This window comes from Borostomias antarcticus (assembly GCF_949987555.1).
Source record: "Borostomias antarcticus genome assembly, chromosome: 18".
NCBI lineage: Eukaryota > Metazoa > Chordata > Actinopteri > Stomiiformes > Stomiidae > Borostomias > Borostomias antarcticus.
In genome coordinates this window covers 8,718,091-8,732,495 of record NC_140251.1, presented here as the reverse complement: position 1 = coordinate 8,732,495, position 14,405 = coordinate 8,718,091, and the positions used below count along the sequence as shown (strand labels likewise).

The 14,405-nt window shown below is 42.9% G+C and overlaps 3 protein-coding genes across 3 annotated transcripts; 2 read left to right on the top strand and 1 right to left on the bottom strand.

Moving 5' to 3' along the window:
• Positions 1-2,133: 2,133 nt before the first annotated feature.
• Positions 2,134-5,151, top strand: dnaja (DnaJ heat shock protein family (Hsp40) member A; the record flags this gene model as incomplete). Its single annotated transcript, XM_084452993.1, has 7 exons — positions 2,134-2,265; positions 2,925-3,108; positions 3,426-3,530; positions 3,791-4,018; positions 4,273-4,503; positions 4,602-4,702; positions 4,852-5,151. The coding sequence occupies 7 exons, from the start codon at positions 2,134-2,136 to the stop codon at positions 5,065-5,067; spliced, it is 1,197 nt and encodes a 398-aa protein (XP_084309119.1). The 3' UTR covers positions 5,068-5,151.
• Positions 5,152-5,463: 312 nt separating this feature from the next.
• On the bottom strand, positions 5,464-7,643 carry LOC311321099 (small ribosomal subunit protein eS27-like). The gene is made up of 4 exons (XM_084452994.1): positions 7,320-7,643; positions 6,478-6,586; positions 6,125-6,235; positions 5,464-5,870 (listed from the first exon to the last, which is right to left on the bottom strand). The coding sequence occupies exons 1-4, from the start codon at positions 7,323-7,325 to the stop codon at positions 5,842-5,844; spliced, it is 255 nt and encodes an 84-aa protein (XP_084309120.1). The 5' UTR covers positions 7,326-7,643; the 3' UTR covers positions 5,464-5,841.
• A 1,923-nt stretch (positions 7,644-9,566) lies between these two features.
• Positions 9,567-11,434, top strand: LOC311321097 (ras-related protein Rab-8B-like; the record flags this gene model as incomplete). The annotated part of the gene is made up of 8 exons (XM_084452992.1): positions 9,567-9,690; positions 9,816-9,876; positions 9,965-10,025; positions 10,191-10,268; positions 10,547-10,636; positions 10,763-10,828; positions 10,941-10,991; positions 11,137-11,434. 8 exons carry the CDS (start codon positions 9,567-9,569, stop codon positions 11,227-11,229), a joined length of 624 nt encoding a protein of 207 aa, XP_084309118.1. The 3' UTR covers positions 11,230-11,434.
• Between the last annotated feature and the right edge of the window lie 2,971 nt (positions 11,435-14,405).

Sequence of the window (14,405 nt, the reverse complement as noted above, 5' to 3'; positions counted from 1 at the left end):
ATCAAAGTGACTTGATCTACGGTCGATCTCCCGTGTCAGAACCTGGCCTGCACCTGTGGGAGCAGCGGGTTGATGATTGGTTCGACGCGGGGCGTAGATGAGACGCTCGAGGATCTTGAAGGGGATACATAGCAGAGAGATGGGGCGGTAACTCTTGAGGTCCCCTTCAGGCTTGTTCGGCTTAGGGATTGTGACAACTAGGGCCCTTCTCCAGATTTTGGGGATCTTGAGTTGGCGCAAGCAGGAAGAGACTTCAAGGCAGGTGCGGCATGGAGTATAAGCTCTGGGCAGATGGAATCAGGCCCCGGAGCTTTCTCTGGCTTTACATGCTGGAGGGCAGCAGCGAACTCCTCCGGTGGGAATTCGCCAGAGATGTTTCCGCCGCTAGGAGTTGTGGTCCTCCAGAGGTCAGACACTTCTTTCGCCATGAGACATGATGATTCACGGTCTTTGCCCTCGTATGTCCCACTTTTCACAAATTGTGATGTGATTTTGCTTGCAGAGATGGGGCAGTGACGGGGGGAGTGTCTAACTTATAGCTTCATTCTATATTGTTGTGGGGAGGTGTGGGGGTCCAGAGCTCAAAAACGTTTGAGCCACTGCTGCCAAAGATTATGGAATATCAAGAGGGGACACTCCCATTGACTCTGCTATGGAATCAATACGCCCAGTTGCTGAGCTGTGCCGCTGGCATTTTGGACTGTCAAGTTGATTGCGCAACCTGTGCTGCAGTCAGTGTCATGCACTTTTGATTTTATCTTTATGAAAATATACAATTAAATCTGCACAAATACTATACTCATTCTATAAATCTGCAGGAATACCATACAAGTTACTCATTCTCTATAGACTGATACAGCTGCTGCATTCACACAGGTTTACAAAAGGTAAAACTTGACTTCCCTTTTTTCAATTGAATTTCCACAGAAATTCTTGTTTCATATTGAAATATATGTTCATACGCATATTTCCATACCTACACTTCTATTTCATCAATGTTTATACCATATTTACTAGGGCTGTACTCTGAATTTTGCGAGTCAAAATTAGATTTGCCTGTTCAATCCAGAGATTCCACGATTCGTTCCTTCATTCATTCCTCCTTTTTTCCCCTAGGCTGAGGGGTGACCGCGGTAGTCGGGACACCTGTCAAACTTTAAACTCAAACTTGCAGGCATTATAATAAAATATACCTATTTTTGTTGTTAAACATAAATCATCTAGCCCACATTGTCCATCTACTTCAGTTGCCCCCATGTTTTTTATGCAGTGTTTCCCACAGCCTACATTGAGTGATTTGACGATAGTCTCCTCAATTGTGCATTTCAAAGCATGCACAAATGTGTTGGGCAGCAGTCAGCAAGGAAAAGTTTTGGCTGTGTTTGAAAGAAGAAACTGAGCAGTGTCGCCTGGGACCATCTTGTCCATCTCTGCTGTACATGGCTGTGATGTGATGCCTTTCTGTGTACAGGACAGATAAAAAACACACAATAATTTTTCCACAGCTGATTTGTAATCTTCATGTTGACCTGACTGGATGAATTCCGCAGCATAATAGCGGCAACGCTACGCGAGCGCCCTCTTCAGGCGAGTGCCAAAAATTCACTTAAGTGTCCCCTCTTAGTATTCCATACTCTTTGCTGCTGCCTCTGTCCACGCCTCCTCGCAGCGTGCTGTTACGTCAATTTTTAGACTGATCGAAACAGGCGCAACGAAATTTCCGGCACTTCTACGGCGCTCCAGAAAGTTCTACCCTGCTGCGCTATTTAAAAACCAGCCATCTTCGCTGGGGGGACAGACAGGAGCAGTAGCCGGGTACATGAACTAACGTTACACCAGCAGCATTCATCAAACAGAGGTAACTAAACACATGTCTAGATTAAGGCTTTTGAAGTAGAGGTAATTAAGTAACGCAACTCAACATAGCCTATTTTAAACACTGTTGTTAGCGAGGTAGCGTAGTCATTATCGCTGCTGTGCATGTGCATGCCCGTTCAATGTGATAACGTTATCAGCTTTCACAAATAACGTACACAATACACAAATATGTAACTATTCCATGCATGTTTGGCCCAACTGACTTGATGTTAAATGTGTCCCATTCTGTCAGGCTGACAAGAGTCCTTTATCAGGATGGTTCATGAGACCGGTTATTACGACCTCCTGGGTGTCAATCCCAAAGCCACTCCAGATGAAATTAAGAAAGCCTACCGAAAACTTGCATTGAAATACCACCCAGACAAGAACCCCAGTGAAGGAGAGAAGGTAGGCTATGGTGCGTGGGATCTTTGAGGATCGTGTCTATTTTAAACTGCATGCCTTCTTGAAGTGACAGCAACAGAATGTGCGGAACTTTCTGGAATGATCGCAGCCATGTACAGTAGCCTAGCAAGAGGGTCGAGTTGAGTTTAATTTAGTCTTTTTTGTTATAAAGTAGCCACATGTCTTACATTTGATAGCCTACAACCGACCTGTTTATGCATGTCAAGGTAGCGTTTGAAATGTAACTGAATTAGAAAACATTTGATTAGCTTAGATAGGCATACTCCTGTTCTTGAAAATGTATATCGTTCCCTGGACTTACAGTAGGCTACGCTCTTTTCAAAGTTTTCTTTTTTCATTTCATTCATTCCTTTTTTACAACTAAATTGAGAGAAAATGCATTATTTTATAATTGAGTTTTCATAACCAAATTCTTCTGTTCAAATGAATAATATTTGCTGCCAACATAATGCCCTGTCATGGGAAGGCAATCACAAGTGTTCTTGAATATCCCCTGATGATAGCTATGAATTGTAGTTTGTCTTTTTATGACTGGTGCCTAATTAAAGCCACCACCTGCTGCCATCAGGGGGTACTACCGCCTATTACCTCACATTGTACTGTACATGACCTTTTTGCTTGTTGTCTCTTGTACCTCACAGTTCAAGTTGATATCACAAGCATATGAGGTGTTATCTGATGCAAAGAAGAGGGACCTGTATGACCAAGGCGGGGAGCAGGCCATCAAGGAAGGCCCTGGCATGGGAGGAGGATTCTCTTCCCCCCATGACATTTTCAACATGTTCTTTGGAGGTGGAGCCAGCATGCATAGAGAGGAAAGAAGAGGTGAGGGAATTGCATAGAACACAGAGCTTCAATGTTAAAGGGCTATTTTGGACATTTAGCCCTATTTGTGGTCTGTCTACCATGAACCTGAAACATAGAGACCATCATTTCACTGTTCTTTCCAGTATTGAGCTAGCTGCAGTTTTCTATGTTTCAGGTTCATGGTAGACAGACCACAATTAGGGCTTAATGTTCAAAATAGCACACTACCCCTTCTAATCATCAAGCATGCTATAAGAAAGTACTTGGAATCACTCGATCCTATTCATAGACTCACAAAAAACAATTCACACTTTTAAGTATTTGCTTTCGTTCAGGGAAGAATGTTGTGCATCAGCTTGGTGTAACGCTGGAGGAGATGTACAACGGAGCAACTAGGAAACTTGGGCTGCAGAAGAATGTAATCTGCGTAAAATGTGATGGTAGGTAAAAAAAATGTATCATGCCGCCCATCCAGACTTGTTCATGATGGGGGTTTTGTAGCAGTCATTTATATATTTTTGTTATTTATTCACATATTTTGTTATATTATGACTCTTGATTCTTGTTTTTATTCTGTACCTCTTCTGTTCTTCTGCTGTTGTAATGCCCACATTTACCTTCCTGAGGATTATTAGTTATATCTTATTTACTGATGATTTACATGTTCTGTTAATCCATGTTATGTTAATCCAATATATAGGCTATGGTGGGAAGAAGGGGACCCTGGAGAAGTGTTCGAGCTGCAAAGGGCGAGGGGTGCAGATCAAGGTGCAGCAGATCGGGCCGGGCATGATCCAGCAGATCCAGAGCATGTGTCCTGACTGCCAGGGCCAGGGGGAGAAGTTCAGCTCCAAGGACCGCTGTAAGAACTGCAACGGCCACAAGGTCGAGCGCAAGAAGAAGATTCTAGAAGTTCACATTGACAAAGGTTAGATTCCTCCCTCCCATCCTTGGCATTTAACATGAGATGATACAGTCAAGTAAATGTTTTGCACTACTGTAGCCTTAGTGCTTCGACTCTGATTTGTGAAACAAAATAATGCCATAGCTTCCTTTATCACAAGCAATTCATAGACAGCCGTTGCACAACGGTAATAGAATAAAGTGTTATGCCACAGAGAAAGCTATAGTGATAAGGTTTTGGCAGGGTGTCAGTCTGAATGTGGACACTACTACGTGCAGGTATGAAGGACGGACAGAAAATCACATTCCACGGAGAAGGTGACCAAGAGCCTGGTCTGGAGCCTGGTGATGTCATCATTGTGCTGGATCAGAAGGAGCATGACGTCTACCAGAGGCACGATGAGAACCTCATCATGAAGATGAATATCAAACTAGTTGAAGCTCTCTGTGGGTTCAAGAAGACTATCTGCACTTTGGATAAGCGAAATCTAATCATTAGTTCGTCACCAGGTAATTAAAAAGTAAAAATTAAGATATATTGTTTGATCTGTATTCTGCCATGCTGATGTGGACCTGAAGAACTGACCCATATTGTCATCTTCATGCAGGCCAGGTCGTGAAGCCCAACGACACCAAATGTATTCAGAATGAAGGCATGCCTATTTACAGGGACCCTTACGACAAAGGACAGCTCATCGTTCAGTTCCAGGTGAGCCTATTGGTTACGCTGTTTGGCAAACCACATTATAGTCTCAGATTCACCTTTACTGAGAATTTAATGTTCAGGCATGACCAAGGGGATGTTTGAGCTGGTAATCTTGTCAGGGGTCCCATCCTTACATGTGATCTCCCTCTCAGGTGGAATTCCCAGAGAAATACTGGCTCCCAGAGCACTTGTTGCCCCAGTTGGAGAAGCTACTTCCTCCAAGGGATGCTATAATGGTTACCGATGACATGGAGGAGGTGGATCTGTGTGATCACGACAACCAATCCCAACAGAGTCGCAGCAACAGAGAGGTCTACGAGGAGGACGAGGAGAGCCCCAGAGGGGGGGTGCAATGTCAGACACAGTGAATGGAACCATTCATTCAATGAATCAGTCAAAATGATATTGAAGTGGACTGGGTTTGATTCAAGCCTTAATGGGTGATAGTTCCCATGCATTGTAGATGCAAATACATTGTGTCCCAACACTTATTTACAGTATGATGCAGTTCCGAGCAAAATTACCAGTTAATACAAGTTCGTGGCCTATTTGTGGTTATAGTTCTTATGTATTGAATCTGAGTGTGCATTGTTTATATGGACCCTAACCCTGTTAATGAGAAGTACGTGGGCACATTTTGTTAAAATATGTGCTAAATGTGCTCATATTGAGCACAGTTTCTCAAAACATACTTTCACATAATGTCATTGGGTCTTGTATTTATTCTTTCTCAAATGTGTCAAAAAGCCCATCATTCTTTACTTTCTCAAATAAAAAGGCATGCCAACTTGAAACTAAAGTTTCCTACTTTAATTCTCATCAAGGAATTGTTTTTTCAATTTAATCTTGCTCTAGCGCTAGTCAGTTGTGGCACATTCCGGCTGGTAAAACCAGTGTGCCACCTTACCATAAAGTACATTTACAGAAATATGACCAGAATTACAAATTACCTGATTTCATTATAAAGTTTAGACTGGACATCTGATAAGACTTGGTTCAGAAAAGAAGACAAATTAAAGACCCACCATAACCATTCAATCAAGACAATTACATTCCAGTTCATCATTCATTGAAATCAATGAAAAATTAAGGCATTGATCAGTAGCATGTCTGTGTTCAGCATGATCATTCCAACATCTTCTTCAATGCAACTTTCTCCTGAAGCTGCAACCTGGAGTAGGAACCAAAAGCAGAAAGTCACAATGAGCAACAAAGTGTTTTTTAAATCAACCACCGTTAATTAAACACTACAGGTTCTGTGCAATATGATTCATAAACAATCAAATTAAAAGTTTTATGTGCAAATGTCTCACATGATGCAATTGCTCAATTGTTTACACTCATGCCTGTGTGCCACTCCTTGTTATGCTTACTGCCAAATGTGCCTTTGGAAAAGTCTGGTGTGTGTTTGAACTATGAGCCTACCCTCCGTCAGTCTGGCCTTCCCCCCCGTGGGCTGGCACAGGACCGTAGAGCAGCCCACACACAGAACCACCGTCTGAGCATGGCTGAACACTGTGGTGATCTTATAGCAGCCTGGAACGCAATCAAATGAATCATTAATGTAAAAGATTAGGGCCTGGAAATCCAAGATTTATACATGTGCACTAAAATAACTGAAGAGATGAAAAGCGACTACATTTTATGACCCATTGACTCTTGATTTTATCCTGTAGCTTCTGTTCTATCTGCTGCTGTAATATGCCCACATCTCCCCTCCTGGGAATCATTTAAGTTATATATTTTATCTTAACACATTGGTCAAAACAATCACGTACCTGGGCACTTCACATCCATGAAGTAGGAGTTTGGGCACTGGACAAGCCTCTTCTTCTTATGCTGCCTTCTCTCTTGCTCGAGAGAAGGGTGGACAAGGTCTACAGCCAACTACAAATGAAAACCAACTTCAGCCAAGTAATTCACTGTCACTGAATACACTTAAGAATGGCCATTTTTAAAATACATATTACGCAACCTCTCATTCTATGGAATGCTGCTACAGGTAACGTAGGCCTATGATCATGTGTTCATTATGTGGTGAAAACATATAGATTAACAATATCCAGGTGTCTGATTTATAAACCTAACTTTAGAATTATAGAACACTATAGCGTTATCTAAATTGTGCAACTATTTATTAGGGTGTGTTCATTGGTGTGAGTATGTTAACATTATATTGCAGTAACTCAGCGTTTACCAGCTGTTCGCCATAGCTAGCTAATGTCAGCTAATGTTAACTAGTCTACACGCAGGCAAACTGGCTACAGTAAGCAGTTGAACGGGTTAGCGAGCTGTCCGATAGCTAGTGCTAATAATTAAGTTAAATGGCTGTTGCAAATCAACCAATAATCAAACTGAAGTATCCAGCTAACGTAGTGTGAACGTTGATCATGCACGGTCTGCTTCAAGGAAATGTGCGTATGTACAGTAGCTGAGTTAGCTCGCTATGACGTTAGCTGATAGCACCTGCTCTGACAACAAGCGCCATGTGCTGCAACAATAAAACCTAATGTTGACAGAGTGCTCGTGCATAGTATGCAATACAGAGATGCGTTTCTTTTTACTGTAATAAACGTGTCATCGAAAAACAACCGTATAAGAGTAAACTTGGTGTACTTACAGGCATATTTTACCGTGTTAACTCTCAGTACAGTTTCTGTAGCAGGTCTGATTGGTCCAATCCCAAGTCTACCGTCAGACGCTTGCCAAGACATCATCAACGTCCCAGTTACTTTTTACAAGGAGAGATTGCGAATTTCTCAAGAAATTGGGTGATATAATTTGGGTAAAGGAAATATTAGAAATGTGAAAAGAATACTTTGTATCCAAATCTTAATTGCTACAATATTGTAGCGACAATATTATAACAAATCAAAGTCGCCAACCTCTGATGGAAACCACTGATAGGCGAAAACAAAACTAATCTGGCAACCGGTGCGGGTTCACAGTTTTGACACCGCCACGATAATTGTTTATTAACGCTTCCGTCATACATGACTAAAATAGAATGACTAAAATCAGATTGTGTAACGTCCGTGCAAAGTTGCTACTGTCTTCTTCTTCTTCTTCTTCTTCCTTGGGTTTTATGGCGGATCGCAAACAGCTCAAAGGTGCATACCGCCACCTACCGTACAAGAGTGTGCATCATCATGTCATCATCCTAGTGCTTACAGACTACAGTCTGCCCCACAACCGTGTGTCACCCAAGAAAGTAAATAGAGCCTTCCTGCAGATTCCTACCCCCTCCCCCTCCGTGCCCAATAAACCCCTCAAAGTCCATTCCCGTCCTGCTTCTCTGACCTTATCCCGGAGTCTCTCTCTCTCTACTTCATAGTTGGGACAGTGCAATAGAACATGTTCAGTATTTTCCGCAGCTCCACAGTGCCCACATGTAGGCTACCACTCCCCCTTTTCCCCAGTACAAACAAGGTGCCGTTCAGTCCCGTGTGATCAAACCTGAGTCTAGCCATGACGATTTCCTCCCTCCTGTTCTGTGCAGTGTAGTTCTTCACCACAACTGACTTCTGCACCCTGTGATACCCCCTCCCCTTCTGGTCTTCATCCCACCTCTTCTGCCAGAACTCAAATCCCTTCCTTCTAATCACCGCTTTCCCCTCTCCCTTCCCGAGCGGAACAGGCACCGAGATGACCTTAGTCAGCGCACCTTTCGCCAGTCGGTCTGCAGTCTCATTCCCTGCCACCCCCTCATGTGCCGGAACCCAACAAAACTGCACGTCTATCCCACCCCTGTGAAGCCTAAACAAACTGTGATACTCATACAATTCAATAAGTAGATCCTCCCTTACGGACTGGGTGGACTGTATACTGTCCAGCACTGATTTGGAGTCCGTGCACACCACCACTCTATCAGGTCTGACCTCCTCCACCCACTGCAACCCAAGGATGACCGCCACCATTTCAGCCGTGTACACAGATAACATATCAGACAGCCGCTTGGAAAGACCCACTTCGAACCCCGGGACATACACTCCAACCCCCACTCTATCCAGTTCATCCTTTGACCCGTCAGTGTAGATCTCCACACACCCATAGTAACTCGCACGCAGATACATGCCCGTGTTCATACCCACTTCACCCGGCCGCCATCCATGTTTTCTCTCCAGAACGCGCCTGTCCACGGTCACTTCAGGGAAGAGCCAAGGGGGCACCCAACTAACTGGGGCGGATCTAGTGAACTCCATCCCCTCCAGCCCATAGTCCCTCACTGTGGCTTCAATAGTCCACCCAAACCCAGTCCCCTGGAACCTATTGAGTTCCCAGCAATCCCGCAACGTGAGCTTAGCAAGGTGGTCGTCCCCACACCCTTGCAGCCTAACCCAGTAGGCCAGCGCCAGTTTCTCCCGCCTGAGCTCCAGTGGCATTTCTCCACCTTCAACGAGCACCGCATTATTGGGTGTAGATGTAATAGCTCCCAAACAGATCCGCAGAGCCCTGTATTGTAACCGATCCACTTTAAGCAACGTAGACTTAGCTGCCGCTGCATACACCACACCCCCATAGTCCAGAGCTGACCTCATCAGTGCCCTATAAATGTCCAGCATTGACTGCGTTCCTGCCCCCCAGTCACACCCAGCCACAGCACGCAGTAGATTGACAACCTTTTTGCACTTGGTTTCCAAGTGGCGAATGTGTACTGCATTGCTACTGTCTAGAGACACTGCGTAACTGTAACCCATGTTATTAGAAGGACTGCTGTTAAACAGAACTACATAGACCAGCATGCAACTGAAATCAACGTCACTCCCTAGCTCCTCCCCCCAGAGACAGCTGGTGATTCAGGAGGATCTCACCGTTACAAAACTGGAATATTATTACCTTTAGCTGGCTGTAACGCTGTGGAGTCTCAATGGCAAAAACATACGATTATCTTTTCAAACTCTTGCTTATTGGAGATAGTGGTGTTGGAAAGACATGCCTTCTGTTCCGATTTAGCGAAGACGCATTCAATACCACCTTCATATCAACGATAGGTGAGTAATTACCCGGCTTGGGTCGGCGGTAGCATGTGCGGCTCCTGAGTCTTATAAAATAAAATAAAGATATATAGTAGTAGATAGACCAGTCTACCGATACCTTTGACCTTTTGTGATTTCAGGTATTGACTTCAAAATCAGAACAGTGGAGTTAAACGGGAAGAGAGTGAAGCTACAAATATGGTAGGTGAAGGTGTCTATGGAGCTACATAGCCTACCTACAGTAGGCTCAATATGAACCTGTTAAAATGTATTTTTGCACGCTTCACAGGGATACTGCAGGCCAAGAGAGGTTTCGAACCATAACCACAGCATACTACAGGGGAGCCATGGTAAGACACCGTCATCTCTCGCATAAAATTAATCATATTCTCAAAACAACGAGGCTTTGTAGTAAAGGGATTTATACTAATGCTAAAGATGTTTTAGATGAAGGATCTAATGTTTTAGATGAAGGATGTTGGCTGACCATCTCCATCTGTATGTGGTACTTCCAGGGCATTATATTGGTCTATGACATCAGTAATGAAAAGTCCTTTGAAAACATTAAGAACTGGATCCACAATATCGAAGAGGTGAGTTTTGTGTGAATCTGAATCACTGTAATGTAGGATCTCATTTAAGTAGCCTAGGTTCAATAAAGACACGTGCACTGCTGTTGTTAGATATAGATCAGTAATTACCCGTTCCAAAAAAGTTCTTTTGATATGACATTTGAAGATTAAAATACACACACACATACACACACTGTATATTACATTGTGACAGAATTCCTTTCATGAAATGTGTTTTTTATGCACACATCACATTCTATTTTTGCTTGCTCTGCTTGTGCCTTTTTTGTCTGTCCCAGCATGCCTCATCTGATGTGGAGAAGATGATCCTGGGTAACAAATGTGACATGGCCGACAGGCGACAGGTGTCCAAAGACAGAGGAGAGAAGGTGCGTCTTTCTGACTACTCTTTACTAGTGAGCTTAAGTTGAATGATTCTGGACTGTTTCATGATCGTAAAGGGTTCTGCGTAATAACACTGACATCTCTGACTTATTTCTTTGGTTTCCCCCCAGTTGGCAGTTGAGTATGGAGTAAAGTTCATGGAGACTAGCGCAAAGTCCAGTTTAAATGTTGAAGAGGTAAGTTCTGACTTGAGATCAGAGCATACAGTAGCACTTACCAGATGTTATTCACAGCAACGTACAGAACGGTGAGCATGTTGTCAAGAGGCTATTGTCTTTCACTCCTCAGGCTTTCTATACCCTGGGCAGAGACATAATGCACAACCTCAACTCTAAAACGGTGAGTGATCATAGCACTGGGGGATCAGTGAGCGTGCAGGGACTTACACATATACTATTTGGTGAATCAGTGATTAAGCAAGCCCACAGTTGTCTTAATAGAGAATGTTTTTTTTCTTGTATCTTATTTTTTTCTTCTGTGTCAGACTGACAGCTCTCCACCAGGAGGGGGCGGATCAGTCAAAATCACAGAGAAGAAGTCAAAGAGAATCAAATTCCTCAAGTGTTCCTTGCTCTAGTGCCATGTCAGACATCTTTAAAGCAGCAGTGCTCAGCGTCACCAGGAAGTCCTGCTGGCTCAGACTCAGAGATCCAGTGTTGGTCGTACACAGAGCGGGTGGCTATGATCCCATCGTTGTGGCCTTGCAGCAGAGGATGTTGCAAATCATGTCCTGGAATGGTCGAGCTGGATATTTCTGCTCCCACCCTAGTGTGTGACGATGGCCCCCATGAAGATGCAGCCGACCAAACCAGGCAGGCCTGTGATTCTGTCTGGACCCGGATCTTGAGCTCTCCCACAGTCATCACTTTTGGATTGAGAACAAAACGAAAACGCCCCCATGTTTAGACTGTTACATCATTACTTACACAAGGGTAGATTTGTGTGTGTGTATGTACCTATATTCATGTTCGTTACCAAAGTGGTATATGTGTCCAAGATGTGTGATGGACACAATTATAGTCCAAGAGATGAGAATAAAATATTGTGGGACACTATAGCCTAATTGTTAGATGTGCTTCATCTGTTAATATCTCAATGTATTGCACTGTCAGTGTATTTGTCCTTGCTATGAAGAGAATGGCTATGAAGAGAATGGCTTTTGGTTAAGTTTACGATTGGTACATTGGCACATAAGTGCTGTACTAGGTGCTGTAATAATGTGATCTACACTTACTTGGTTAATAGACATGGTTCTCTGTCTTTTACTGTACGTTCATAAGAAAGAAAAAAGTGTTGCACACTGGCTCCATATGCAGTAAATTTATGATTGACATGTTGGTCTTTAGAATCTATCAAAGGACCCAATTACTGGTTTGCTATATGGGTCCCTCTATAGTAGCACCTGCTGGGGATTAGACAATTAAGCTTATTACTGAAACAGGAACAGGTGCTACAGCCAATCAAATACCTACAGAGTGAGAAGAAAAGTTCCCATAACTATTTAATCCATGAGAGGACAGGGTTCTCAGACGGTAGATCCAGTAGTGCTTTCCAAGGGGAAATAGTACACATGTATGCATTTGATTGGCTGTAGCACCTGTTCCTGTTTGAGTAATTAGCTTCATTGTCTAATCACCAGCAGGTGCTACTATAGAGGGACCCATATAACAAACGAGTACTTGGGTCCTACTATAGACTCTGAAGAAGGCCAAGAGGCTGAAATGTCAGTAATAAATTAAATGCATATGCAGCCAGTGTGCAACACTTTTTTCTTTCTTATGATCTGTTCTTCCAGTGATCAGCGCCTCACAAAAGTACCTTGGTCTGCAATACCATTTTGTCATATTTTTAGGTACAGTTAACATGAAGTATTCTTATAGGTGTTGCTATGTGGATTGTTAAGGCACATAAGTCAAAGTTTCTCTCAAAATCTCTCAATATTTCTTAAATGACAGTATTAGGTTTCCAAAGCTGTGTCAGCTGAGATGAACTACTGTACATTGCATAGCAAACATGCCTTTTGTTGCAATAATTTGTTACTTTGTAACACTTGTGTATTTTGCCTGGTACTGTAGGTAGTGTAAACCTTTATAAAATAACTTGTCAATACATTTGTCTTACAGTTTATAGCCTACTATTTTATTGGTGTTATCTAAAATGAATGACATTTGCTGTAAGCCATGTGTGCAGACAGTGGATAGTGCAGCATAATGTAGAAAACTGTTTTTCAACATGACATGATTAGTGTTAAACCAATCATCATCATTTTATTACTCATATGTCACAGATATTACAATGTGGTAGTTCTATTTCAAACACAACAGCTTATTCGCCTGTTAGGAATACACTTTGCAATACTTCTGACCAACATCAATGCATTGTGATAGAAAAAAACAAGTGCACAGTGAACCTGTCGTCCCCCAACCATGATGCATGTCGTCATCATGTACAGGTGTTGAATTAAATTGGACGTCTTCTCGTCGATCTAGCGGTCAGTAAAATCGACCTTAATGTCAAGAGATGGACATCATTGGATTCCTCTCGGCCTACAGAATCTAGCTAGCCCTGTTTTGAGCATTTCAGGAGTCGATTAGTGCAAATTCAAGGCGAATTTCACATGGCGGTGGCCAGTCGGAAGAGGCTAAGGTGTGTAATAACAAACTCCTCTTTCGTTTCCCCCACGAAAGCGTCCACAGAGAAAATGGAGAGACTTTTATAGTGTTGCTTGTGGCAAGTTATCCTGAACTGTATAATGCATCCCTGCCCACATACAAAGATCTGATTTTTTTTTTAAGCTGTGTGGAGAAAGGTGTCCCTGGTGTGTTGGTAGAAGAAGATGCTTTGCAACATACCACACCATGTTGCTTGTGCGCCTGTAGTAACCTTACAGTTTGGTTTGTTCATGTAATTCTAATATGGACAGATATTCACACAATAACACAAGGTTGAAAACAGACCATGCATTAATTAAAATGGTATGATAATCTGTTCATTTAAAATGTGTCATCAATACAGTTTGTTTCCTTTCAGGAGTACGTAATTGAAACACGGTCGATGCCTCCTTCTGCTGTCTGTATAGTGTTACTGCTGCCATAGTGGATCTGCTCAATGCATTCTACGGGGTCTAAGAACAAGTGCGAAGAGCTACTAAACACCTCAAGCTCTAAACTCTGTGGACTTAGAAAGTACATGGCCTCCTGAGTAGACTATACTTTTACTGAGACTCCAAGCATAGTTTTAAGCTGTGCAGCCGCTTCTATACGTGACGTGTGTCCGTCCGTGTGTGTGTCCGTCCGTGTGTGTGTCCGTTCATAGCATGAGATTTAGACCAATAAGGAATAGCCAATAGCACACCAACCGAGGGCATTAGAGATTGCTCATAGACCTGCACCGCTTACCTCACCACCTGTGTGTGATTTTTTATGTACGAAGCAAAATGTTCTTGGCCATGGGAAAAGTTAATTGTTGCGAGATGGTGGGTTCTGGTACATGTGTCAACATGCACGCACACATGCTTAACGTACAGCACACACGCCACACACACTTAACGTACAGAGGTCAAATCAATATCCCCACCCCTCGTTTTCATCAGGCGGGGGACAATGAAGTATTATTTTTGTTACACTAATGTTACAAATAAATGAACTGAAAGTTGTATCTTGGAAATGAAACGTCTGTGTGCATGTTAACCTACAGGATAGAGTGTAATGTTTACAGTGACAGCTGTAAGTCGTGTTCTATGGTTACCAGACT